The 26022-nt window shown below is 32.8% G+C and overlaps 4 protein-coding genes across 7 annotated transcripts; 3 read left to right on the forward strand and 1 right to left on the reverse strand.

Annotated features, from left to right (window-relative positions):
• Positions 1 to 2221: 2221 nt before the first annotated feature.
• On the forward strand, positions 2222 to 6199 carry LOC105771356 (protein argonaute 7). Its single transcript, XM_012592790.2, has 3 exons — positions 2222 to 2964; positions 3273 to 4500; positions 4586 to 6199. The coding sequence occupies exons 1-3, from the start codon at positions 2604 to 2606 to the stop codon at positions 6042 to 6044; spliced, it is 3048 nt and encodes a 1015-aa protein (XP_012448244.1). The 5' UTR covers positions 2222 to 2603; the 3' UTR covers positions 6045 to 6199.
• Positions 6200 to 8701: 2502 nt separating this feature from the next.
• Positions 8702 to 11677, reverse strand: LOC105771358 (uncharacterized). 3 transcript variants are annotated; one of them, XM_012592793.2, is made up of 7 exons: positions 11506 to 11677; positions 11216 to 11309; positions 11057 to 11086; positions 10795 to 10896; positions 10299 to 10406; positions 9144 to 9198; positions 8702 to 9043 (listed from the first exon to the last, which is right to left on the reverse strand). In XM_012592793.2, exons 2-7 carry the CDS (start codon positions 11305 to 11307, stop codon positions 8975 to 8977), a joined length of 456 nt encoding a protein of 151 aa, XP_012448247.1. In that variant the 5' UTR covers positions 11308 to 11309; positions 11506 to 11677; the 3' UTR covers positions 8702 to 8974. The 3 variants fall into 3 exon arrangements, with proteins under 3 accessions (XP_012448247.1, XP_052486785.1, XP_012448245.1); XM_052630825.1 differs by having other exon boundaries at positions 11216 to 11384; XM_012592791.2 differs by having other exon boundaries at positions 11216 to 11312; positions 11506 to 11675.
• Positions 11678 to 17489: 5812 nt separating this feature from the next.
• LOC128031930 (uncharacterized) lies at positions 17490 to 18578 on the forward strand. Its single transcript, XM_052631730.1, has 2 exons — positions 17490 to 17923; positions 18004 to 18578. Exons 1-2 carry the CDS (start codon positions 17752 to 17754, stop codon positions 18453 to 18455), a joined length of 624 nt encoding a protein of 207 aa, XP_052487690.1. The 5' UTR covers positions 17490 to 17751; the 3' UTR covers positions 18456 to 18578.
• A 2002-nt stretch (positions 18579 to 20580) lies between these two features.
• LOC105771359 (protein RETARDED ROOT GROWTH, mitochondrial) lies at positions 20581 to 23662 on the forward strand. Of its 2 annotated transcripts, none has more exons than XM_052630762.1 (7): positions 20581 to 20929; positions 21136 to 21247; positions 21611 to 21770; positions 21880 to 22028; positions 22180 to 22364; positions 23010 to 23124; positions 23252 to 23662. In XM_052630762.1, exons 1-7 carry the CDS (start codon positions 20637 to 20639, stop codon positions 23390 to 23392), a joined length of 1155 nt encoding a protein of 384 aa, XP_052486722.1. In that variant the 5' UTR covers positions 20581 to 20636; the 3' UTR covers positions 23393 to 23662. The 2 variants fall into 2 exon arrangements, with proteins under 2 accessions (XP_052486722.1, XP_012448250.1); XM_012592796.2 differs by having other exon boundaries at positions 20583 to 20929; positions 22213 to 22364.
• Positions 23663 to 26022: the final 2360 nt, after the last annotated feature.

The raw sequence follows: 26022 nt of genomic DNA on the forward strand, positions 1-26022 counted from the left end.
TTTCTGCACAACTATCTCTTTCGACAAATACGGAAAAAGAATACATGTTACAAGTTCCATTTTCTAATGCAGTAGGTAGCTTGATGTATGTAATGGTGTGTACAAGACCCGACATTTCACAGGCAGTTAGTATAGTGAGCAGGTATATGCATAATCTTGGAAAAGGACATTGGCAAGCTGTGAAATGGATTCTACGGTATATTCATAAGACCATGGATATTGGATTACTGTTCAAGCAGGATACTATACTTGGTAAAGGTGTTGTTGGGTACGTTGATTCTGATTATGCCGGTGATTTGGACAAACGAAGATCAACCACTGGTTATGTGTTTACTCTTGCTTGGAGGACCAATAAGTTGGAAGTCTACATGCAGCTCTACGATTGCTTGTCAACCACGTGTTTGAATACATGGTTGTAACAGAGGCTGTAAAGGAAGCTATTTGGTTACAAGGTATGGTTAAAACCTTGGGATTGGTTCAGGAGCATATTAATGTGTATTGTGATAGTCAAAGTGCTATTCATTTAGCAAAGAATCAAGTCTATCATGCACGCACAAAGCATATCGACGACGTTTCCATTTTGTGCGTGAAATTATTGATGAGGGAAAATTCACCTTGTAAGATTAAGACTGTAGATAATCCCGCAGATATGATGACCAAGGTGGTAACAACAATCAAGTTCGAACATTGTTTGAACTTGATCAATATTCTGCATGTTTAACAGTTGAAGAAGGCACTATCAAGTGTTGTTGACAAAGGCAGAGAGAATTGTGTGAAGATAAGATTACTCGAATCAAATCTTCAAGGTGGAGATTATTGGGAATTATCCATATTTATGGAAAATCAAAGATATGGGTATCAAATAATAGAAAGTCAAAGATATGGGTATCAAATATTGGAAAGTCAAAGATATGGGTATCGAGATATTGGCATAATAAAATCTGAGATATTTGCAATATATGGTCCCTAATTGTAAAGTGACTTTGCAAGTTGATCCCTGAACCTCAACTATAAATAAGCATGACCATCTCTCATTCTGTATCTCAAACTTGCCATTCTCTACTTAAGGCATTGTTTTCTCTCTCTCTTTGTAAATTCTCACTTGTATTTTGGAGTGAAATATATTTGGTAGTGCCCGAGGACGTAGGCAAAATTTACTGAACCTCGTTAAATTCTTGTGTTCTTTATTGTATTATTCTGCATGAATTGTGTGTGTGATTGTAGTGATTTATTGTGCTATTAAATTACGATTGAGGGATATTCTGCTAGGAAAGACACGGTACTTAAGCGATCCTTGTGATCCACCTCTCTTTCCTGGGAATTGAACTTAGTGTGATTTTTTAGTACAATAATTTTACTCTTTTACACGCTTCCGCACAACAGATTAAATTAATCTATTTATAGTAAAAAAAACTATTTTAATCCAATCCTTATAATACAATAACCCATTAAATACATTTAGCCTAATATATCAGTATAAATTTTATTTATAAATAATAAATTTCATAAAAGAAAAGTTTTTCATGATTAAGTCAGCTCATATAGTAAAAAGTTTCACTTGTTAGTGGACAACTTGATTAATTCCGCCCATTTAGTCATTTAAAATATTAAAACATAGGAAATTTATTTTATATTTTTAATTAAAATAATATTTTTATTTCTATTAATGATTATAGCTTTCGTATGATACAAGTTTAACACCTATTATCTTTTTTTCTCCAATATTTAATAAATATAAAATAATATTTCGAATAGAGTCTAACTCAAACATATATATAAAAAAATCTGATAGGATTTAATAAAGTGGAAAAAGCAGTGGGACACTTAATCAACATAGGATAGTTTACAAAAGAAAAAAAATGTATAAATTAAATGTTTGAAAAGAATGACCTTTTATACATTGATAATCAGAAAAGAGAGTCTAGTGGAAATGATGACCATGATTAACCCAATGATGCTATGAAATATTCAACAACATTACTAAAATCATAAGCCTAAAAAACAAGAATTTGACCCAATCACTAATCCAAAGTCCAATCACTATCAACTATACCCCAATTTCATTTTTAATAGAATGCACATTTTCACTGCATTTGACTTTAAAAACTATATGAACGAAAAATAAAAAGAGATTGGAAGGTGGGGGAAAACTGAAAAAGGCTAGAGTAGGCATATGTGTTTGACAGGTAGTCAATTGGATCATTAAAGGGTATATGTATCAGAAGCCTAACATCTGCAATGCTCTTTCACATAGTGCAGCAAAATGCCAAATACTCTTACAATTACAGATTATACCCCTTTTCTTTGATGCTACCCTTTTCACTTTCTTTTATAAGGCAAGCCATGGCAGCCCCGCCTTCTATTCTTTTGCCTTTGAATTCCTTCACCTTCTTAACCTCCTTGAGTTTGAAGTTAGAACCAGACACAAAGAACCTCAGCAAATAAAAACCCACTCTTTTTTTTTCTTTTTTGTTTTTCCTTTGAGTTGTCAATATCTCTCTTGAGTGGTCTTTCCCTTTTATGCTCATAGTTTTAGCCCCCATATTTTTCCTTTTTACACAAAAAGGTTAGCTTCTTTTTTTTCTTTTCTTTTCTTTTTTGCAATGGAAGGAACTGAAGAGCACCACCATGTGAACAAGAAATGCACTACCAAAACCAGGACTTTCAAGGGCGGGAATAATAATCCTCATAAGCATCATTACCAGCACCCATTGTTGCAATATTCAAGCCACTTTGGGTTGTTTAACCAGAACCAGTTCCAAAGTTACTCTTACTACCCTGCTTTGCTCCCTTTACCCCCTCCAATACCTTTGCAGCTGGCTTTAACCCCACCTCTCTCTCAAAACCAAAACTTTCAAACTAAAACCCACTTGCAGAAACTTCCATGTAAGGTTAATGATTTTCCTCCACTTGCCACCTCTTCCCTCCCTGATACACAAGTCCCAGTTCTAACAATGACACCAGGTGACCCCCCGATATTTATATTTGTTCTTCTTATTTCATCTGCATGTATCATCATTTTAAGGTCATGGTTTATTTTTCTTCAACAAAACTGATTAAAAATAGGATCTTTGTTATATCCTTTTGTTCCAATCTTTAGTTATATGCAAAAAATGATAAATTTATAGCTAGAGCCTAGAAATGATATGTACCTCCTTAATTCTTATATTTGAAACTACTGGACTTGATTGATTTTTGTTTGGAACTTTTATCTATCCAAGTGGTTGTATTCAAGTTCTTAACTTTTTTTTCTCTTTCAATGAACCAATCAGCTCCAGAGGGGCTTCATGGGAGAACAAGTTTCCCATATAAAGGAAGGAAGGTGAGGAGTAGTGATACAAAGGAAGCACTGGTGGCTGCTAGGAGACCAGATTCTGGTGGTGTTGAAGGGCCAGTAATCACTCTCCTTGCCAACCATTTTGTAGTGAAATTTGACCCCTCTCTTAAAATTTACCATTACAATGTTGAAATATCTCCTAGTCCCTCCAAGGAGGTTGCTAGGATGATCAAACAGAAACTGGTGGAAAACAACTCAGGTTTACTCTCAGGTGCTCATCCAGCTTATGATGGTAGAAAGAATATATACAGCCCTGTTGAGTTCCAAAATGATAAGCTTGAGTTCTTTATTAGTCTCCCAATACCCACCACCAAGTCAGGTTTACCTTTTGGGGAATTGAATTGCTTCCCACAGAAGCAGAATCAGCTCAAAGTGTTTCGAATCAATATCCGACATGTTTCAAAGTTTGATGGAAAGGATTTGAGAAGTTACTTGAGCAAGGAAGGTGATGATTGGATCCCACTCCCTCAGGATTATCTCCATGCTTTGGATGTTGTTCTTAGGGAGGGTCCAATGGAAAAGTGTATACCGGTAGGGAGGTCGTTTTATTCGAGTTCGATGGGAGGTACTAAGGAAATCGGAGGGGGAGCTATTGGATGGAGAGGTTTCTTTCAGAGCCTTCGACCAACGCAACAAGGATTAGCGCTCAATGTTGATTTCTCCATCAGTGCCTTCCATGAGAGTATTGGAGTTATCCTTTACTTGCAAAAGCGGCTGGACTTTCTCCGAGACCTTTCTCAAAGAAAGACAAGGAGTTTGAGCGATGAAGAGAGGAAAGAAGTGGAGAAGGCATTGAGAAATATCAGAGTTTTCGTTTGCCATAGAGAAACGGTTCAACGGTACCGTGTTCATGGCTTAACTGAAGAAGCTACCGAAAATCTTTACTTCCCTGACCGGGGTGGTAAGAATTTGAGGCTTGTTGATTACTTTAAGGATCACTACAATTATGACATACAGTTCAGGAACTTGCCATGCTTGCAAATCAGTAGGAGCAAACCATGCTATCTTCCCATGGAACTTTGTATGATTTGTGAAGGCCAAAAGTTTCTTGGGAAGCTTTCGGATGATCAGACTGCAAGGATCCTTAAAATGGGCTGCCAGAGACCGAAAGAACGAAAAGCCATAATTGATGGAATCATGAGAGGACCAGTAGGGCCTACAAGGTAATGTTATACAACACTATGAAGAATTCACTTGATTATATTTGATTGCAGGTAAAACTTAAGGATTTGCACTTTTTCTTGGCAGTGGCAACCAGGCAGAAGAATTCAAACTCCAAGTTTCGAGAGAAATGACTCGGTTGAACGGGAGGATTCTTCAACCTCCCAAGCTCAAGCTTGGTGATGGTGGACACATAAGAGATATCACTCCTTCCCGCCGTGATCGCCAATGGAACCTTTTGGACAGCCATGTATTTCAAGGAACGAGAATAGAACGGTGGGCACTTATAAGTTTTGGGGGCACCCATGATCAAAAGTCTAACATCCCCAAATTCATAAACCAGCTATCTCAAAGGTGTGAGCAGCTGGGGATCTTTCTTAACAAAAGCACAATTGTCAGCCCTCAATTTGAATCAACACAGGTGCTTAGTAATGTGTATCTTTTGGAATCTAAGCTCAAGAAGATCCACAGAGCTGCTTCCAACAATCTCCAGCTGCTCATATGTGTAATGGAGAAAAAGCACAAAGGCTATGCGGATTTGAAACGAATAGCGGAGACAAGTGTGGGAGTTGTGAGCCAGTGCTGCTTGTATCCGAACCTTGGGAAACTCAGTTCACAGTTTCTTGCAAATTTGGCCCTGAAGATCAATGCCAAAGTTGGAGGTTGCACAGTTGCTTTGTACAACTCGTTGCCATCTCAGATTCCACGTCTTCTCCGGCTCGATGAGCCTGTCATCTTTATGGGTGCTGATGTGACACATCCTCACCCGCTTGATGATTTCAGCCCATCAGTTGCCGCCGTGGTTGGTAGCATGAACTGGCCTGCAGCAAACAAGTATGTATCTAGAATGAGGTCTCAAACGCATCGACAAGAAATTATTCAGGACCTCGCTGCAATGGTAGGGGAGTTACTTGATGACTTCTACCAGGAAGTAAACAAACTGCCCAAGAGAATCATCTTCTTCAGAGACGGTGTAAGCGAAACTCAATTCTACAAAGTGCTTAAAGAGGAGCTGCAAGCTGTTAAAGAAGCTTGTGCAAGATTTCCGGGTTATAAACCTCCCATTACTTTCGCAGTAGTACAAAAAAGGCATCACACAAGGTTGTTCCCATTTGAAATCGATCCTTCTTCCATGCAAAACCAACCTTTTGATGAAAATATTCCCCCCGGAACCGTAGTGGATACCGTGATAACACATCCAAAGGAATTCGATTTCTATCTTTGCAGTCATTGGGGGGTGAAGGGTACTAGCCGCCCGACTCATTACCATGTGTTGTGGGATGAAAACCATTTCACTTCTGACGAACTGCAGAAGCTGGTTTACAACCTATGTTACACGTTCGTAAGATGCACCAAGCCCGTGTCTTTGGTGCCGCCTGCGTACTACGCGCACCTGGCAGCATATAGAGGGAGGCTTTACCTCGAGCGATCAGAATCCATTGCTTGTATGAGAAGTTCTCCCACAATTTCACGTCCAGCTCCTCCGAAGGCAACACCATTACCGACACTAAGCGAGAATATTAAGAAACTCATGTTCTACTGCTAAAACTAAATGATCCTCACAATCACATGTAAAAGTAGTGGATGAATTTATAGCCAAATTGCGCAGTTTCATGTGATTACAAGTGGTAGAGCTTGGATTTGGTAATGCAAATAGTTGTACAATTATGATAGCAGCAAAGTGAGAAATCTTAAATTCCATATTGTGGACTTTTTTTCTTCGCATGAAAATTCTTTGGTTGGTTTAAACATGAAATATTAATATCCAGAATCACTGCAGACAGGACGTGGATTAGTTGAAGTGATATAAAATCATTAATGATTTAAGCTAAAAGGAGTAAGTGAGTAAATGAATGGCAAGAAGAATACTGTAATGAATATTTTGGTAATAGTTAAAAAAGAAGTTGAACCTAATAATATTATTTATGAAATGATGATAAATAGAATAGGGTTAGGAAAAAGGGCCAAAAAATACTACAAAACCAAGTCAGCTTTTGAGAGAGAAAAAGAAAAACAAGAGAAAAGGCAAGGAGAAAAAGGGAAGTGAAGTCTGACTTTGGACATTGCGTTTTGTCTGAGAAAAGGGGTTAAAGTAGAGACAGAAAGGACTCTGCTACGCTGAACCAAACATGGGTTATACAGGGGTCCTCTCTTACCTCACTATGTCACACGTGCTTCATCCTTTCTCAGGTTTTCTGTTTTTTTATAAAATTTTTAAAAATGTTTCACAAATTTTAATCTTAACATTTCGAAATGGCAAATATTTATTTGATAATAATGTAATTATATAAAATAATTTTATAATAAATCTGAATTTAATCAAATATTTTATCAATATTAACAATTAAATTTAAATTTTGAGATGTGAAAATTGGACAGATTAGAAGTATAAATTAATTTTTAAATTTTGATGGGATAAAAGAATATACTTGTTTGAATTCAATTATTAATTAACAAAAGTGGCAATAGAAATTGACAGAAATTAAATTATTATTACAGGGATTAAAGTTTTAGTTATACAAATAAATGTTGAATTATTTTTAAAAGGTTGATGGTGTTTATATTTATTATAAAAAATATTTTTAAAAAGATAAAATCATCATTTTAAACATGAGGTTACAAAATAATTTTATTGAAAATATATTTTTTAACTAAAACTTAATTTTTTAACTTGGATTAAAATATCGTTTAAAAAGCTATTTGTTTATTAATGATTTTTGAAAATATTTTTCACCCTAATAATAAAATAAAACCTTAATTAAAGTAAGACCAAAACCTTTTTATTTTTGGCTGACTATACCTTTAATCTGGACTAAATCCAAAATCATGTCAAATTAAATCTCTAAATAAGAGATAAAATCCAAAAATCAATTAAATTAAAAATACCCGAATTAAGGTATTTGAACGATTTATAAAATATAAGTTCAAAAATCACGATTACTCGAATCGAATTAAATTCTATTTTTTTATGAAACCAAATAATATAAAAGTTTATAAAATAAAAAAAAAAAATTAAACCATACCAATATCACCCATACTCAACTGAATAGAAATTTTTGTTTAAAAGGGTATAAAAATTTATGTCACATAACGTAGAAGGTCGGTTCCATTGATAGGGTTGGGACATAGAAGAAAAAAGGAAGAAAATGGGTGAGAAGTGAGTTGATGGTGGGTATCCTATTTCACATTCATTGATGTTTCATTCATCTCTCCCTCAGATAAGGTTGGAGCATCAAACAAACCCAAAGCTTCACCTCATTCCCAGTCTCTGGTTTTGATGATCCCCTAATTATACTTGGTGTACATACCAAATCTTTTGTCTAAATTCCCTTTCAATGTTTACCAAATATAATCAATCCTACCAATATTTTCACCCATCATGTAGTTGGATAAGGAAATCTCACAAGTTGCTATAATTTTGTTTTATTATTTAAAACATGTATCAAACTTTTTCTACAGTTGAAGGCCTATCCTTTGTTTTATCTACCAATTTCTTTCCTCTACAATGTCGTTGAAATATTATTAATCAAAAAGTTAATTTTTTTTGAAGTTCTAAATCCCACCGTTGTACATGGATGACAATGAGATATGCATTTATAGTTGGTGAATATATGCTTCAAGTCCCTACATTTTTTGTTTATTTAGAATTTTATCATTTATTTTTATTTCAAAGACTTTATTTTTTTTCTTTTCAATTTTTCAAAATGTAAGTGTAATTCTTAAAATCATTAAATTATTTTATTAAATTCAAGTTTATTACAACATCTTTTTGTTATTATTATTATATAATTTCCAAGTAGATCTCTCCAAAAATCAAATAACCTACCCGGCCTGATAAGCCCATCCTGACTAGGGCCAAGCTTGAACAATAATTTTTGCACTTCAAGTTGGCCCAATCCAGCCCGAATTTAAATAATAAAACTTATTTTTAAATTAAATTTTTTTATAAAAATATATCAAATAACAACTAAAATATATTCTTAATATTTTATTACTTTTTTAATAATAAAACAGACTTTTTTGGTGGGGCAACCAAGCAAAAAAGGGCTTGAAAAATATTTTGGAATTAAGTTTTGACCCAACTCATAGACACCTTTGCTACCAAGTTATTTTAAAATGTTACAACTACGAATTTAACAGAATAATTTTAACAGTGTTTACAATAGAACTTGAATTTTGAAATTTACAAAATAAAAGTCTAAATTCATGAAAATAAAAGTATATAGATTAAATTCTAAATGTAGGAAGAGTACAATTTCTTGTAGCATATTTTAACCTTTATCAAAATCATCACATTCTATTCCTTCGCCATTTGATTTTTTAATAATGAAAGTCCCATTGCAAAGGTAGCAGCAGTGCAAAATGGGATCAAGTGAGAAAAGTTCCATTTCATTGTGTTCTATTTCATCATCTCTCACAAACAATGTTAGTCATAAGGCCAAGTAACAGAATTCATAGGTATACTTGTTGTAAACGCTAAAAAACGCGCCCTTCTACAGTTTTCTCTTCCGGGATCTGAAGCAACTCTCGAATTCCTTCACAAACCTGTAGCAAGGGTATGTAATTCATTGTTAATGCCAACGAAAACAAAATGATCACCCATGTACACAGAACTTTCAATGGGACATGACATGTACAAACATACCAGTTTAATTTGTGCTTTGATTGATGCAATTAAGCGAGTATACTCTTCTATTTGCCTGCATGGTACAATTGACAATTAAAAAAAAAAAACTTGAGAGAGGAAAAGAACCAAGAAGAAACTATTCAACTGAGTGTGTTACGTTAAGTGAATTTAAGCTTAATACATCCTATTGCAGAGGCCAAAGACTGATTGTGTTCCTTCCAACATTGTCAAGCGCATGAGACACATTCTAGGCGCTAACTCAGGCGTAAGGCACAAAAAAGAAAAAGAGCTAGCCTAAGTAAATCGCAGCATGTATATGTTTGAGTGTTTGTTTGCGTCTACATATATTTTTATATAAAGCCTAAACATATCATGGAACTCTAGAGTCTGATCTAGTTTATCTAGAAAACAAGAAAATATTTCATTAGTCAATATGCATGATTTCATCAATTATAAATTATATATATGTATGAATGATTTCCTTATGGTCCATGTCTATAGATGAATGTTGAAATACTGAAAAGTATACACTTTGATATTATTTTTTCTTACTAGTAAAAGTATATTTAAAGAGATAAGTGGAAAATAGAAAAAAAAATTAAACAGAACTTCAATCAAGCAAGCTTTTTTTTATGCCTAAAGCTTTACAAAAAAGCACACCTAGGTGCACCAGGCATGCATCTAATTAAATGGGCCTCGTCCGAAAGGGTCTGAAGCACTTTTGTTGTCTAGTGCTAAGGCACATGCACACCTAGGCACATGTCTTGACAACACTTCTTTGATCTTTAACCTCACCTATGGACCTATGTTGATGGTCAAGGCCAAAGTTACACCTAACATAAGTGATGATGAAAAAAAAAAAAAGGTCAAGATCAGCAAAACCAGCTTCTCGAGTTGTACCAGAATATAGGAAATGATGGATAAAGTTTTAAGTTTCATACTACTTTATGGTGACATTGGTGGATCCCATGACGATATTAAACCAATGTATCCTTGCATAACATGTTAGAGTTTGCAATGACTGACTTGTACATAGCATTTATATACAATTCTATCTGACTGGTTAGAAAGAAGTAGGTTATGAGCAGTACTTTTGTGCTTGAGGCTATAAGCAAGTAAGACCTACAGAAGTTCCAAACAGGGCTTCTTGATCAATTGAAGAAAACCATATACCTTTCCAGTTTTTCCTCCCTCAATGAGATGAACTTTAATGCTTCTGACCAGGTGAACTCCACATGAAACCCGAGTCCGACGTCCACAAATATACGTTGGGTATCTGGCCTGTAAACATCAAAAGAGGAAGCCCCCAAAAAACCACAAGCACACACAAATCCAAGAAAATTTAAATATAATAATAACGGTTTAAACATGGGATGAGCAAATTCTTAAGTCAAAATCCAATTGCAATCACAAAGTTCAACAGAAGTCTTAAGTTTTAACCGTACATTACATACAAGCTCACCCTTGAACCAAAAACAAGTAAAGGGCATATAAAACATGAATAATCCTATTTCATGATACTATGACAATGTGAAAATCGCGACATAAATGCATAAATTGCAGTAATTTTTTTTAATTCTGAAAAGGAAAATGGAGTAAACATTAGTACAAAAGTAAAACTAAAAACATGTGTATGATAAACCAGAAACGATAGACATAGAAAACTTACACTTCTGCTTGCATGTACACTTCAGACCCGAGATTAACCAAGGTCCGAAGACTAGTTACACTGTTTTTCTCTAAATTTTCTATGTTCTTCCGCAAATCAGAGCTACATGAAAAAGTGTCAAAGTAAACAGATATAAAGCTCTAATCTTTCAGCAACAAAAAAGAAACCCCATTGAGGGAAAAAAAATTCGCATTGAAAATTCTTAAAAACTGTGTCCTTGTTACTCAAAAAGGAACAAATTCATCTCTAAATAAAAGGATACAAAATTTTTTGCTGGTCAAAGATTTTGTCGCTGCAAAAATATGGGGAGAATATGATTAGCAATGTCGTTATTCCTTTTACTTTTGGTGTTCAAATATATAAATAAAAAAAGCAGGCTAAATATTAGTAGAGGAAAAATGGGAACGTTGTCAATTCATACCGCTCAGCAATAGCATGAACAACATCAGGTTTAAGGCGGCGATCAACAAATTCTTCGAATTTCTGTATTTTCTCCTGGCGTAAGCTGTCCATTTCTTCTGCCCGGTGAAAAAATAATATTAAAGTAAATTAAAGTAAACCTGTCTTCAAATCGGGCTTCAGCGAAAATTCTGGTTTAGGCATTTCATCGAACGGCTAAAAGGCATGAGCTTTTTGGTCGTATCAAGCAGATAAGGGCCCCCCAAAAAAAAAAAAAAGAGTAAGTGCCTTCTGAAAGCGAAAGTGGCTCACCTCACCAGTCGAGGGCTGGCCGATTGAACGTCTCCTCCGTATGTTTGAAGGTAGGAAAAGAAGGGAAGCCCTACTACAATATTAAAAAGGGAAAGGCAGAAAAAGAAAAAACATATATATCGAGTTTTGAAGCAAAAAGGCGCCCAAATGTTGTTATTATTAGCAAATACCGATAAAAATAGTAACCTCTTGTAAATCTATAGTTATATTAAAAATTAGAGGTATTATGGGCTAGATTCGGGCTGGGTCTAATCAAAATTTCAGTCCTGATTGGTAGGCCCAGGCTGGCCCAAAAAAATAGATTGATATTTTTGTTTAAGCCTGGCCCATATTATATATATTAAACTTGGGCCCGACCCTTTTTTTACCCTAATTTCATCAATCCACTCTAATCAATCTTTATATCTTCTTTTTTTTTCCGATTCAATCAAAAATAACAAGTCTAGAGTATCGAAAGAGAGAATCCAAATGATTTTTCCCTCGATCTAATTGAATCCAAATGGAATCAAAATGAATAAAAAGCAAAGCAACCAAAAAGACCCAAACTTTCGAAATTAGTAAAAAGAGAACAAAATTGGGTTCAAATAAGGAAGCGTAGATCTAAAGGGAAAGGAATGATCGTGAAAAGGAAATGAAAGGAACAATGTGTGAAAGATCAAAAATTCTCGCGGTCAATATTTTCTGCAAAAATAAATAAATTAAAATCAGCGAAAAGTAGTAAAATGAAGAGAAGCAACAGTGGTGGCAATGACAAAGAAGCAAGGAAAATGTTAAGGATTAAGGGGAAATAGGGATTGGAAAGGGAAAGAAAAGGGGAATATTGGGACTAGGGGTGAGTTTGGATGGGCAGTGCGTTTACTTGCGGTTAGTGTAAAAATAGCGGTGGCGGTGAGATTAGATACTGTAGCAATACTGTAGCGTGGGACAAAAAGTAAGTTAAACGCACCGCACCGCACCCAATCGCCCATCCAAACCCACCCTTAGGGTGAGTTTGGATGGGCGGTACGTTTACCTGCGGTTAGTGTAAAAACAACGGTGATGGTGAGATTAGATACTGTAGCAATACTGTAGCGTGAGACAAAAAGTAAAGTAAACGCACCGCACCGCACCGCACCCAATCACCCATCCAAATCCACCCTAGGTCTGCTGGGAAGTGGGGAACAAGGGTAAAAATTTGGAGTTAATAAACTTGGTTCGAACTAGACTAAACCCGGGCTGAAAAATCCTAACCTAAAACCCAACCCATTTTTAAAAAGGCCATCATTCTTAAATTCAAGACAATTTTTCGAGCCTATATTTTTATCTAAACCCTCTCATATTTCGGGCGAGCCTTCAAACCGGATCAAATGGTCCAGCCCATGGACAGATCTAGTTTGTATACGTCAGCATAAAATACACATGACACAGTTAAATGGACAAAATTTTTAACAAAAAGAATCAACCTGCTTTTTAATCTAATATATAGGAATTAATTTAGTAGAAAAATAAAATAGAATGTAACTATTGATACAAAAACTTATACAATACTTTTAGCCTTGTGTGATTACATTTCATGGTAATATTCCGAAAAAATAAGGTAAGATTCTAGCTTCCATCCTAATTACACGTTTGATCTAGAATTGCTTGGGATTAATTTTGGTTGACTATTTTGAATTTAATTAAGGTTGATTTTATCTTTGAATTATTTCTAAATTAAATTATTGGAGTTTGTAAATGAAATATAAGTTTAAAGTGATTCAACCTTTTAAATTTCAATTTCGATTTTTATATTAACTTTTATGATTAAATTGAATTACGTGGAAATTAAACTTTTATATTTTGTTATTTTTAAAATAAAAGAATTTATTTAAGCAAATATAGTTTTGTGAAAAATTAATAATTATTTATGAAATAATCAAAACATATAAATAACTCTAAAAAATAAATAAACCTATTTTTTTTTAAATAATTAATTGTTTAATCTTATAAATTAAGTACGTTTACAGCTTTAAATCAAACTCAACGACGACTTTTAAATCAATTTGATTAGTTGTTAATTTAGGTTAGATTAAGATAAATAATATAATAAGTTTGCTATTAGAGGTGCGCATGGGCCGGTCGGGCTCAATTAAAAATTTCAGGCCAGTTTGCTAGGTTCGGGCCCAGCTCGAAAAATGAGCCTAAAATTTTACCTAAGTCTGACTCGGATAAAAATGTTAAAACCCGAGATCGACCCAGCCCGCCCATATTAATTTTTATATAATTTTAAAATATATATAATACATCAAAAATACTAAAAACATCAAAATAAATATTTCCTAACAAATTAAAAATAAGGGTTCGTTTGTTTGGTGGAAAATATTTTCCACATTTTCCAGTGTTTGGTTGGTGTAAAATGAATTCCTAAGGGAAAATGTTTTACAAACACGGGTAAAAAAGGCCCTAATTTATGTAAAACGTCTTACCGATTTGGAATCAGGAAGACATTTTCGATTTTCCAGTTCGTTCTCCTTCTCTTCACTCGCGTTCTCCTTCTCTCTACCCGATCTGGTTTTGTTCTCGTGTTCGTTCTCCCTTCTCCTTTTGTTCTCCTTTCGCTTCTCCCTTGATTTGGTTTCGGCCCTTTTCCCCATTGATTTCTTCTTCTTTTTATGAATTGATTTGGGGATTTTCGCTTGTTTTGTCTAAGACCTTGCTTGGGTTTTCGCTAGTTTGGTTGTGGTGTTTGGCTTATCTTGGGCGACTTTCTTCACAGACTTGCTTGGGTTCTCTTCGCCGCTCTATCTCTAAATTTCTTTGGTGGATTTCTCTTGGCGTGGCGGTGTTGTTGTTGGTGTTCTCTTTGTGAACAATCTCGTCTTCACGATTCATTATCTTATCGATCCGCACCTAACTTGTAAGTCATTTTTCTCTCAATCAAACCCTAAAATATCAATTTCGCCCTTCGATCTTTCTTAGATCCATAATTTATCTCATCCAGCTTTTAATTATACAAATTTGATGATATATTGGGAACGTTCTCTTTACGATTACTTTAAAATATCTTGAACTAATCTCCATTCGCATTACATTCTCCATTCGACTCTTATCAAGATTAGTTGCATTTGAAAAACTAGCTTTGAAATTGGACTAATAGTAAATATAAGCCTATATTTATTTAAAGTGCTATTTATTAGGCTCGAATTGGTTACTTTACTTCTTTTAGCTCTTACAGATTTATGGAGGTCATAGAATATGAATCTCCGTTAAGGGACTAAATTTTACATGCTTAAATACAATACCGACTTGCAACATTGAGTAGAACGTTAAGCGAGCAAAGCTTATTTTGGATTCTCATTCTTATACATATATATAAATGGACATCCCATGGATATCTAGTTTACTTCTTTCCTTTGAAGGATTGGTGCTTGAAAAGCATCAAATATAATATGTAGATAATACTAGGGAGTGTATGTGTAGTTATATGTTTGTGTTAAGGTGAAAATACATTGAAGGTAATTTGGTCATGTTTTTGCATTTGAAAATGACAATAAGTAGATTTTTGCAATCGTCGATGGATTTAGCCTCTACTTGAAAGAATTTGACCTTTAATTCAAATAAGAGTTAAATGAAGTTTTGGTAGATATTAGTGTGCCCAAAAGAGGAACATACATAGCTGAATTTGGTCTTTTATGATTACTAGTTCCTAATATCACATTCGCTTATGCTTAAATATCACCTCTGCTCTCACCGATCTGTATGCGTGCTTTTTTTTGTTTGATTTTAAGTGTATTTTTAGTGATCGAAGCTTGTTTCGCTATTTTTGATCAATGTGTTGTTTTTTATTTTTCTTTTGATTTTCGGTTTTGATCGTAATTCGTGTTTTTCTGCTTGTTTGTCACTATCTCGCTTACTAACTCGTTGAGAAAATGATTTCTACTTGATTTTGTTTTATTATTCTATTTTGCACGTTCTATTTCGTGCAATGCTTCATCGTATCCATGTTATGTTAGTCGTACTCGATTTGTATATATGTATATGCATCGATAATAATATGTTCAAAGAATTACAACATTTGATGTTGAAGAACAAGAAATTAGCTTCTTCGCTTTTCTTTCTATTTTGGTTTAAGTGATTATATTTTATGCATTAGCGATTTAGCTTATCATAGTTTCCTTTTCTTTTTTTGGAATGTTTAGTATTTTTTCTCCATTTTAGTACCCAAAAGACTAAAGTAGAAACTTCTTATTATGCTTTAAGTCTAGCATTACGTAAGGTGGTTTGTGGTTCATGTTTTAAGTATCTGCTTTTACCTTTGTTCTCCGTGAGCAGTTGAATATTTGTTTCACAGCTACATATATAGGAATTTGTGGTTCATGTTTTAAGTATCTGCTTTAAGTATCTGCTTACCTTCTGCATCATTTTTCTCTATCAAGCCTTCCTCCCAAAGCAAGCCAAGGTGAGGATCTTTGACTAGTTGTGAGAAGTGAAAGAAAAGTGGTAAATGAAACTTGCATTTGTGCCGTAGAGCCTCATTCGAGGCATAGCTTTTAACACGTTGTTATATAGAAAATAGTCATAATTGAGCATAATGCAATTTCAGTTCAATATTTCATTTCATTTATGAAGGTTTCAGTTTCATATATGGCGGTCTTTGCATTGTTGATATTATCCCAATTATGAGATATTATTCCAATGATGCTAAAAGAGAATGGGGTAAAGCTAACAAGAACAAATTCATAGCATGTGGATGGTTTCAAATAGTTGTGCACACACTTTGAGTGTAAAACTACTTCATGATATGGTTGTGGAAATATTGTGGGTTAAGCAAATGGCACAATTTCTGTTTTAATGTAGTAGGTTGTACATTGGTTTTGGTTGCATTTCTTGGTGGATGCCGTTTGAATAATAAATTAGAATAACTAAGATTTTTTCTTACACCGATTTTAATTTTGATTCGTATAGTGTACATTGACTAAAACATTTCATCCCGACTAATGCACGAACAATACTAAATTTTTTTTTACCAACTTTAAAATTTTTTTATTAACCAAATTTAAAATTTAAATATTAAAATTTAATTTTAAGTAAGGTTAACGAGCAACTTTAAAAAAATTAATAAGTAAAAATTTAAATAACAAATAAACTCAAGAAAGAAAAATTCTAAATCTTTTGGAACATAATTCGTGTTTATCTTTTATTAAGCTTTCATTTTATGGATTATTCGGTTTTCTTTTATCTTTTTATGGATAATAATTTAATTAAGATACAACATAATGAAATATGGATTATTCGTTTTTCTTTATCTTTTTTTTGTGAATTTATTCGTTTTCTTTATTTACAAGTAATCGATATCAAAATCTTTTACGTAAAATCTGATTAGTACATCCTCAAACTAGAATCTAGATATCAAATTGGTCTCTATAATCTAGATTTTAAATTGGTCTCTATAAATTTTGATATTAAAAATTATAACTTATAATGTGATTCCTTTAGTTTTTTAGAACATTAATATCCGATTATTCTTTTTCTTCCAATTATAACTTATAATGTGATTCTTTTTCTTCCAATTATAAATATATTAATATTTATTGAAGTATTGGTACAAAGAAAGTAGTTTAATTTCTCAATAAATTATTAATGCAATTATAATTAGCTTGATATGTATGTATGCACTTTAGTCATGGTAACTTTTACTATGTGATCTTATGAAAATTTTGGTAACTTTTATTTTGTGTAGATGGATCGTAATAAAGAAAGGAATGCAATTGTCGGGGTCGTGGCTTCAGTCTTAGCTTTTGGGGCTCTTTGGATTAAAAAATTAAAAACTAGGAAGGAAATTGCTTCTAGCCCTCGTGTGAATCGAGATAATGAAAAAGAAAATTATATTAATAGTATTTTATATAGTGGTGACCAAAGATTGTATTGATGTGATAAGGATGAGACCGATCGCTTTTTTAATTTATGTGATATTCGAGTGTGAATAATTTGTTACAACCATCTAAAGCTGTCAACATTAGGGAGCAAGTAGTTATATTTTTACATATAATTGGTCATAATGTAAGGTTTCGAGTGATTGGATCTAGATATTATAGACCAACTGAGACAGTTCACCGTTACTTTAGGGTTGTATTGAGAGCTATTTTGAAATTGTATAAACTAGTTATTAGATTACCTGATGAGTCAACTCCTAGTGAAATTAGAAACAATCCAAGGTTTTATCCTTATTTTAAAGATTGCATTGGAGCATTAGATGGAACTCATATTCGTGCATCCGTTCCACTTAGCATGCAAGGAAGATTTCGTAGCCGTAAAGGGGGGACCAAACAAAATGTATTGGCTACCATTACATTTGATTTGAAATTTTCCTATGTTCTAGCTGGTTGGGAAGGTAGTGCACATGATTCTCGTATTTTAAGTGATTCACTTTCACGTCCAGGAGGATTAAGAATTCCGGAAGGTAATATTTATCATAAAATAGGAAATAGTTCTAATAAGCTCATAATTTATTAGTATTAATTATGTATTGTAAAATTGTAGGTAAATATTATCTTGCTGATGCTGGATATGCCATCCGAAATGGATGTATTACCCCATATCGTGGTGTCCGATATCATTTAAAAGAGTTTGGTGCTGAAGGGCCTGAAAATGCAAAGGAACTATTTAATCTTCGTCATTCATCATTACGAATCACTGTTGAACGTGTTTTTGGGATTTTGAAGAAACGGTTTCGTGTATTAGATGCTGAACCATTTTGGAATTTTCAAACTCAAGTAGATATAGTGTTGGCTTGTTGTATCATTCATAATCATATAATGGGAGTTGATCCTAGTGATTTACTTAATCAAGGATTATACGAGGCGTCTGAGTCTGATTTGATAATACCAACTCTCACGGAGCGAGAAGAAAGACAAGAAGCAAGAGAATGGTCTGCTAAGAGAGATGAAATTGCACAAACTATGTGGACTGATTATATGGCTAGAAATATTTAGGTTTAGGGCTTAGGGTTGTTGTTTCTATGTTATGTATGTTTTAGTATTTAAAATTTTTTGAATGTTGTTTTTGTAAATGTTGGTTGGATAATGATATTGAAATTTTAGTTTGTTGGATTTTGATATATGTCTTGAATTTGTTAGATATTGATTATGTTTTAAGCTTGTTGGATATTGAATTTATTATTATGTTTTAAGCTTGTTGGATATTGAAATGGTTGAATTTATTTTGTAGAATGGGTAAGGGCAACAAATAAGGGACCTCCAAGCAATTCAGGTGGACTAAACCGATGGAACATGTTTTCCTTGAAATTCTAGCAGAGGAGGCTCGAAAAGGAAATAAACCTTCTAATACTTTCGAGCGCTTTCTATTAATCGAGTTGTTGACGCCATTTCGAAAGATTCCAAGTCCAATGCGATGCGAAGCATGTGGAAAATCATTTGAGGACAAGAAATAACCAAAGGGCGATTATATGCAAAATTCGAGGTGAAAGTGGTTTTGGATGGGATGATAACATGAAAATGATCACATGTGATAGAGCGACATATGATGCAAAGATGATGGTAATATATGTATATATATGTTAAGTATATTTCAATTGTTTTTTACTTGTTATTCTTGTGTATAATATCCAACAGCACACAAGAAGTATGAACCATTTTGAATAAAAGCATTGATCATTATGATGAAATGATCATGGTTGTTGGCAAAGATATGGCAATGGAGTTTTGCCGAACATTTGTTGACATAGATTTGGATGACTGGTAATGAAGATTCAATGCCAGAGATCGCAACAATGAAGAGGTCAAGAGGTAAGAACAAATGTATCTTCATCTGGCACATCCAAACGTAAAAGAAAAAGTGGTCAAGAAAGTCTCGTTGATGAACAAATTAACTTTGTGGGTGAACAACTTGGCAAAGTTGCTAATGCTTTGGAAAAATTTACTACCGATAATACATCACAGCTTTACGAACAAGTGATGTCGATGGAGGAAGAAGGATTTGATGAAGACTTGTGTTCTGTGCTTGATTATCTAGGGAATCATGAATCAGAGGCCAAACTTTTTTTAGTTAAAAATAAGAAGCATAAAAAAATTTGGCTTCAAAAATTTTCTCAGGGTTGAAGATATTGATACATTTATGTGGTGTAATATTATGCACTTGGACAATGTTCTTACTATGTGGTGTACCATTAATTATGTATTTGGATATATGTGATGTAATATTATTCACTTGGACAATGTTATTATTATGTTGTGTACCATTAATTATGTATTTGGATAATAATATTATTTCTAGTACTCATTCGGTTTCAAGCAATTTATAATTATTCAATACTTGTTTTTTAACACAATTACAAATAATTTATTTGATATTAATTTTTTCAATTTATAACGATTAATATTGTAGCTTAATAATTGAGTATTATTATAATTAAATCATTGCAATATATGTAAAATAATTTATTAATATATATTAATAAATATATATTAATATATGTAAAATATATGTAAAACAACTTTTCCTAAAATATTTTCAGAAATCATAAACAATAGAAAATATTTTACAGATTTACCAAACAATGAGAAAATATTTTCCAAGAAATCATTTTACAAAAAGTAAAACATTTTCCGTAAATCATTTTACGGAAAATATTTTATTGCCAAACAAATGAACCCTAAATGTTAAAAAATATGTATACTTAAATAACATTAAGATGCAACTTAACAAGCAAATGCTTTTAAAATAATAACAAAATTAACAAATGTCTTTAAAATAATAACAAAATTAACAATAAAATAAATTTTATACAATATTCAAACAATAAAATAAAATAGTAACAATATAATAATAAAATGGTAAAAAAATAGAGAGAAAACAATAATAAAATAATATTAAAAATAATTTTTTATCCTTTAGTGAATTCAAGTCGGGTTCAAACTAAAAATACTTTACCTAAAGCCCGACTCGTTTTTTAAACGGGTATTATTTATTTATCTAATTTTATTTTTTGAGCCTATAATTTTACTGAAGCCCCTGCTAACTTACTTGGGCCGGCCGGCCATGTACAAGCCTATTTGCCATATTGCGTATTGATTCTCCGAAGGAGTTAAAACAATTTTGCACTTTAATTAAAGGAAGATTAGAGATCAAAAAACCCATTCTTTGCTTTGCAGTGAATGGGTAGATGGAGAGCAGCTGCTTCAATCCTCTTTAACCACTTAATCAAAACACCCTTCCCTTCTCCTAAATCCCTTTCACCCAAACCTCTTTCTTCTTCCAACCTACCTCTTCTTTTTCGATTCAGGAGACATTTCTCCGCTCTGCCCTCGCCAGTTTCTGTTTATGCCACCGATTTCGATAATGGGTCTCCTGAATTTCCCCATCAAAATCTTGGGTTTGTTTCCCAAGGAGAAGAAGAAGAAGAGAAACTCGGCAAGATACCCGTAAAAGCTTATTTCCTTTGCACCAGGTTTGCTTCCTCCTCATATTCAATATTTCATATTCGAAGCTTTGGGTGTTTATGGATAGTTCCCAAGATAATACCTTTTTTTTAATTGGATAGTTCAATGTTTCATTGCCTTTGCTTTTTGTACGTTGTGGTATATTACTTTCTTTTGTTGTTGGTAGGCTGGTTTTTTTTTCTTTTTCTTTTTCTCAGACTTATGGTTTTGGCAGTATCGATTTGAAGAGTATGCAAGCTGAGAATTTAAGCAACATTATACCTCCTTCTTCTCGTTCATCAAATTATATTGCCCTCAGATATTGTGATTTCCCTCCAGATATTACTGTAAGATGTTTTAGCATACTTCAGTTAAACCTGTTCATACGTTGTTATTTTTCCCACTGTTTAGCAATTTTTGTTCAATGGAGATTTTGCTTGTAGTCGCTTTGAATTGTTAGATACGTTAGTTCCTTAGACTGATCAGTTTTAAGGCTTACCATGCTCACAACAGTATAGTATTTGGCATGTTCAATTTTGATATATTAGTGTCCAATACTTTATTAACAAAGTTGCATATGTCGTGCTGTTCATTAAGAATGTTATGAGTTGAGTAACATGTTAGGTTTTTGTGGGGAATCTGCCAAGTTCAAAAATAGAGGCTTTTCATATTGTTTGATTAAATAATATCTTTTCTTCCATTGGCTTTAGGGACTTGGAATGAAAAACAAAGCCAGCTGCTTTAGATATATGGTTGTTTTTCAGTACGGATCTGCTGTCTTGTTTAACATTGAGGACCATGAAGTTGAGAGCCACCTCGAAATGGTTCGGAGACATGCTTCTGGATTGCTTACAGAAATGAGGAGAGATGGTAAGTTCCTTCATTATTTATTGTCTTTCCTTTTGTTTCGGGGTACACATAATCTCTCTTATATATTATGAACTAATTTTCTCTTTTTTGTGTGACCTTTTTGCATTAGATTATACTGTAAAAGAGCAGCCACTGATGACAAGGGATATGCAGGGAGGACCTGACTACATTGTTCTCAAAACTTTGGATACTGATAGTATCCGCATTATTGGAAGTGTTCTTGGTCAAAGCATTGCATTGGATTATTTTGTGTCGCAGGTACTTCAATTAATTTCCATGGAATCATAAATAGTCTAAACATTTAGCTTATTACGAGAAAAGGTGTTCACTTAGATTTTGACAACCGTACTGCTGATTCCTAATGATTTCTGGCTTGAAAGCCTGTTATTCTGCATGGTATTTCCTGCAGGGATTGAATATGGTCTCTCTTAATCTCTCTCAGGTAGATGGGATGGTTGAAGGGTTTGCTGATATAAACCGTGCAATGGAAAAGACAGGAACATTCACAATGGATAGGACAGAGCTCATTAAACTCGTTGGAAAAGCCAATTCAAATTTGGCTGATGTAATTCTTAAAGTTGGTCTTTTCGAGAGGTAACATCTCTGACTAAATTATTTGTCTTTTTGAGAGGTGGCTACATATTTTCCATACTATAAATTCCAATTTTTTTATGAATCATTGTGCTCTGTATTTTCTCGGCAGTTATTTAAAGGTTGATATGAGAAATATACCTAATAAATTGGTTGCTCCGAAATTGCAAGATTCTTGCCTTTAAACTTGCAATAGCATGAACAGTTGTGTATAATAATGATAAAATGTCTCGGGCTGATGACTGCAAGACTGCCTCTTCGAATAATTAGAGAAGTGCCTTCTGAAAATCATTTTAATAGTATGATATTGTGTCTGTATGTTTTCTAGAATCTCATATTGGTGGGCTTTTTTTGAATAAAACCATATAGTAATATTGATTCAAATGGTGCACACAGGTCGGAAGTTTGGTCTGCAAGCCTATTGGTGAGATAAGCTTGCCTTGGCTCAGCAAGCATAAATGTTTGTCTTTGCCGCATGTCACTTCTTGACTCTAGTGTGGTTTGAAGTTTTTCTTGTCTGCAGTTAGTCAAGAATAGGAATAACAACTTTCATTTCTTATTAATTTAATGCATTTTAATATTCGAGCACTAGATGCATGCGTTGTATATGTAAGAAATTGTCTTTGTCGGTTTTGTTCCGTTATCCAGATCGGAAATTGCTTGGAGAGAAGCAAAATATGCTCAAATATACGAGTACCTTCGGGAGGAGTATGAGGTGACGCAACGGTTTGGGAATCTAGATTTCAAGCTCAAATTTGTGGAGGTACCTTCGTGATCCATTTACACTCATAGTAATTTGAATGTCAAGCAAAAAAGGATGGCGTGTTAGAACTTCATGTGACCTCAAATCTTGGGAATCTTAAATTTGACTTTCACTTGGTTTATTGCAGCATAACATTCGTTTCCTTCAAGAAGTTATCCAAAATAGACGGTCCGATCTCTTGGAATGGTGTATCATTTTCTTGTTGACCATCGAGAACGTAATAGCAATATACGAGATTGTCCGCGAATCAACCAGCGTTTCTCTGTGATTTGGCTAGCTGATGAGGAAGTGAGGATATACAAACTTGATTACAGTAGCAAAAGTTAAAGTAGTTTATAACCAAGAAAAAAAAGAAATTACAGGAAGAATTTAACATACATTTTTTTAGCCACCAATTTTTAGTACATTAATTATGTAATAACTCACTGCAGCAGACAAATCAAAGATGCAGTTCCTGGTTTATATTGAAATAGTAACATTTATCATATATCAAAAAATCTAATTTTGTGTGCACAACTGTATTAAAGACTGGTGTATATATACATGTGTATATGCATATACGTATAGCTTTTGAATATATTGAAACCACAGCAGTGTTTGCAGGCAATATGAGATTAAAGAATGTGAAATATTTCTGATAAAGCTACCCACTGCATTCTAAGGACCGAACTCGGGTTGGTTGGTTTATTCATTAAAATTAAAATCTACATTTTTCGTATTAAAATGCTCTTTTTTATTTTATATTCTTTTATCATAATTTGTTAAAAATTTTATAAGAATTTTTTTTTGGTAAAGAAAATAAACCTAAGATTAACTTGGGAGTAATTACAGGTCCTCGTCAACCTCTACAAGGCGAGCCACTTCATGAGGAGGGTGCTTGAAGATGTCTGAAAATTGCAGCTTAGCCAAAGCATCAGCTTACACCATCCAAGACCAGCATCCAGAGGTAGTGATAGTGAAATAAAATTTTATAACATAATTTAGTTTAATTATGATATATAACATTATATCATCCTTGGGGACGAATTGAAGTGGGATTTTTAGAAAATTATTTCAGAATTGAAGTACTAAAATATAAAAGGCGTGAGTGAAAGTCATCTATTAATTTAATTTTGATTTGCATATGTAAATAATTACAAATAATTATATTCGAATTTAAAATCATGTGAATTTCGAAATATATTCGTACATTATTTTTATACAATACAACTAATATTTTAATTTTAAAACATATATTTTATTTTTAAGATATAATTATATTTTATTTTACTAATTTTATTTAAATAATTTAAAATTTTATTAATGAGGTAATTTTCTTACATTTCAACCTACTAAATATTAACTAAATTATATACTACTTTTTATAAATTATTTATATTAATCTTAACAAAATTACATATTATTTATTATTAATTAATTAATTATTTATATGTGGTCAAGGACTAATCGATGACGACAAGGTGTACATGTTTAATTTTAGAGAGCGAATTAACCCAACAAATATAAAATACTAGAGTAATTAGATAAAGTTGCATATGTACTTTTTTTGTTAATTTTAGTTTTAATCCACAAATTGGTACAAAAAACTATATTATTTTTTCATTTTGGTACCTAAACTTTTTTTGTCACAAGTACTTAAAATTACTCCCCCAAGTTGGTACCTCCTTTAGTCCAACCATTAGCCAAACCATTAAATCTATTTTAGAAAGTATTTAACCCACAAATTAGTACCTAAATTATACATTTTTTTCTAAGTTGGTACCTAAACTTTCTTTTTGTCGTAAGTGTCACCTAAACTATTCTTCTATTATCCATTTTGTGCTAAAATGTTCTGTTAAAAAATATTCAAGCCAATAATAAATTGCCGCATCATATAAACTTCAAAAAAAAATAACTCTTTTAATTTTCTTTCTTCTTTTACATTATTTCTCTCTTTTTTTTTCTTCCTTTATAATGTGTAGCAATACCAGTAATACTCGAAATTTGTCTTATTAAGGTTGAGACGCTGGCGATTAATTTTGTTTTTGAACTTCACCAACTACTTGTTCTACCTGACGGGATTGAAAAAGTTATTTCATTAATTTAAATCAATGTTTTTAGAAACAGACCAGTAGGTCGGATCGATTGGATCGAAAATAGATCAAGGTACTGGTTCGAAGATAGGAGTTGAACTGATTGACCACGAACTGATACAAACCGATTGAAACAAGTTAAAAAAATTAGTTGAACCTATTTTCTCTATTTTTATGAAAATTTTTATTAACTCATTTGGTCGAACCCAACGAACTAATCTACCCGAAAATTGGTAGTCTGATTGGTTTGACCATCGGTATGATTTTGAAGATATATATATATATATATATATATATATATATAAGAAAAAATAATATGTTGTCTTTTTTTCCACATGTCAATTTTAATTGATTATCTTTTTTAAATAGACTTAACAATTTAAGTAATGATTGAACTAAGCTTTTAATTTTATTATAATCGTATTATTGGATACTCTTTTAGGCTAACATAATGCGTATGATGATTTAATTTTAAGTATTGTTAGTTATTTAGAGAATTTTTCCCAAGTATGATATTTTTTATAATAGTTAATATTATTTTTAGAATTTAAAATTATGAGTTGTTTAATTATATTTTGTATTATCAAATCTGATATAAATAATTATGATGTAAATACATTTTGCCAATAAAACCAAACATATCTAAAAATTTAGATGGTAAACAAAGCGGAAAGTGAAAAGGAAATTAATGGGATCAAGGGAAGCAAAAAAAAAAAAGAAAAAAGCTTCCCAATTCAACCATATTTTTTCAACAAAACTGGGAGATAGTGGGCCCACTAGTGACAGATGCTTGCTTCAATTTCCATATTACGGGAAGGCAAAATTT

This window comes from Gossypium raimondii, chromosome 5 (genome assembly GCF_025698545.1).
Source record: "Gossypium raimondii isolate GPD5lz chromosome 5, ASM2569854v1, whole genome shotgun sequence".
Lineage (NCBI taxonomy): Eukaryota > Viridiplantae > Streptophyta > Magnoliopsida > Malvales > Malvaceae > Gossypium > Gossypium raimondii.

Coding starts and splice junctions, on each gene's coding strand:
- LOC105771356 (XM_012592790.2), top strand. CDS start 2,604: ATGGAAGGAACTGAAGAGCACCACCATGTGAACAAGAAATGCACTACC. Junction 2,965..3,272: donor AGTTCTAACAATGACACCAG/GTGACCCCCCGA, acceptor TGAACCAATCAG/CTCCAGAGGGGCTTCATGGG. Junction 4,501..4,585: donor GGACCAGTAGGGCCTACAAG/GTAATGTTATAC, acceptor TTTTCTTGGCAG/TGGCAACCAGGCAGAAGAAT.
- LOC105771358 (XM_012592793.2), bottom strand. CDS start 11,307: ATGGACAGCTTACGCCAGGAGAAAATACAGAAATTCGAAGAATTTGTT. Junction 11,087..11,215: donor GTTCATGCTATTGCTGAGCG/GTATGAATTGAC, acceptor ATATTTTTGCAG/CGACAAAATCTTTGACCAGC. Junction 10,897..11,056: donor TTTGACCAGCAAAAAATTTT/GTATCCTTTTAT, acceptor TTTTTCATGTAG/CTCTGATTTGCGGAAGAACA.
- LOC128031930 (XM_052631730.1), top strand. CDS start 17,752: ATGCAAGGAAGATTTCGTAGCCGTAAAGGGGGGACCAAACAAAATGTA. Junction 17,924..18,003: donor AGGATTAAGAATTCCGGAAG/GTAATATTTATC, acceptor GTAAAATTGTAG/GTAAATATTATCTTGCTGAT.
- LOC105771359 (XM_052630762.1), top strand. CDS start 20,637: ATGGGTAGATGGAGAGCAGCTGCTTCAATCCTCTTTAACCACTTAATC. Junction 20,930..21,135: donor GCTTATTTCCTTTGCACCAG/GTTTGCTTCCTC, acceptor TGGTTTTGGCAG/TATCGATTTGAAGAGTATGC. Junction 21,248..21,610: donor ATTTCCCTCCAGATATTACT/GTAAGATGTTTT, acceptor CATTGGCTTTAG/GGACTTGGAATGAAAAACAA.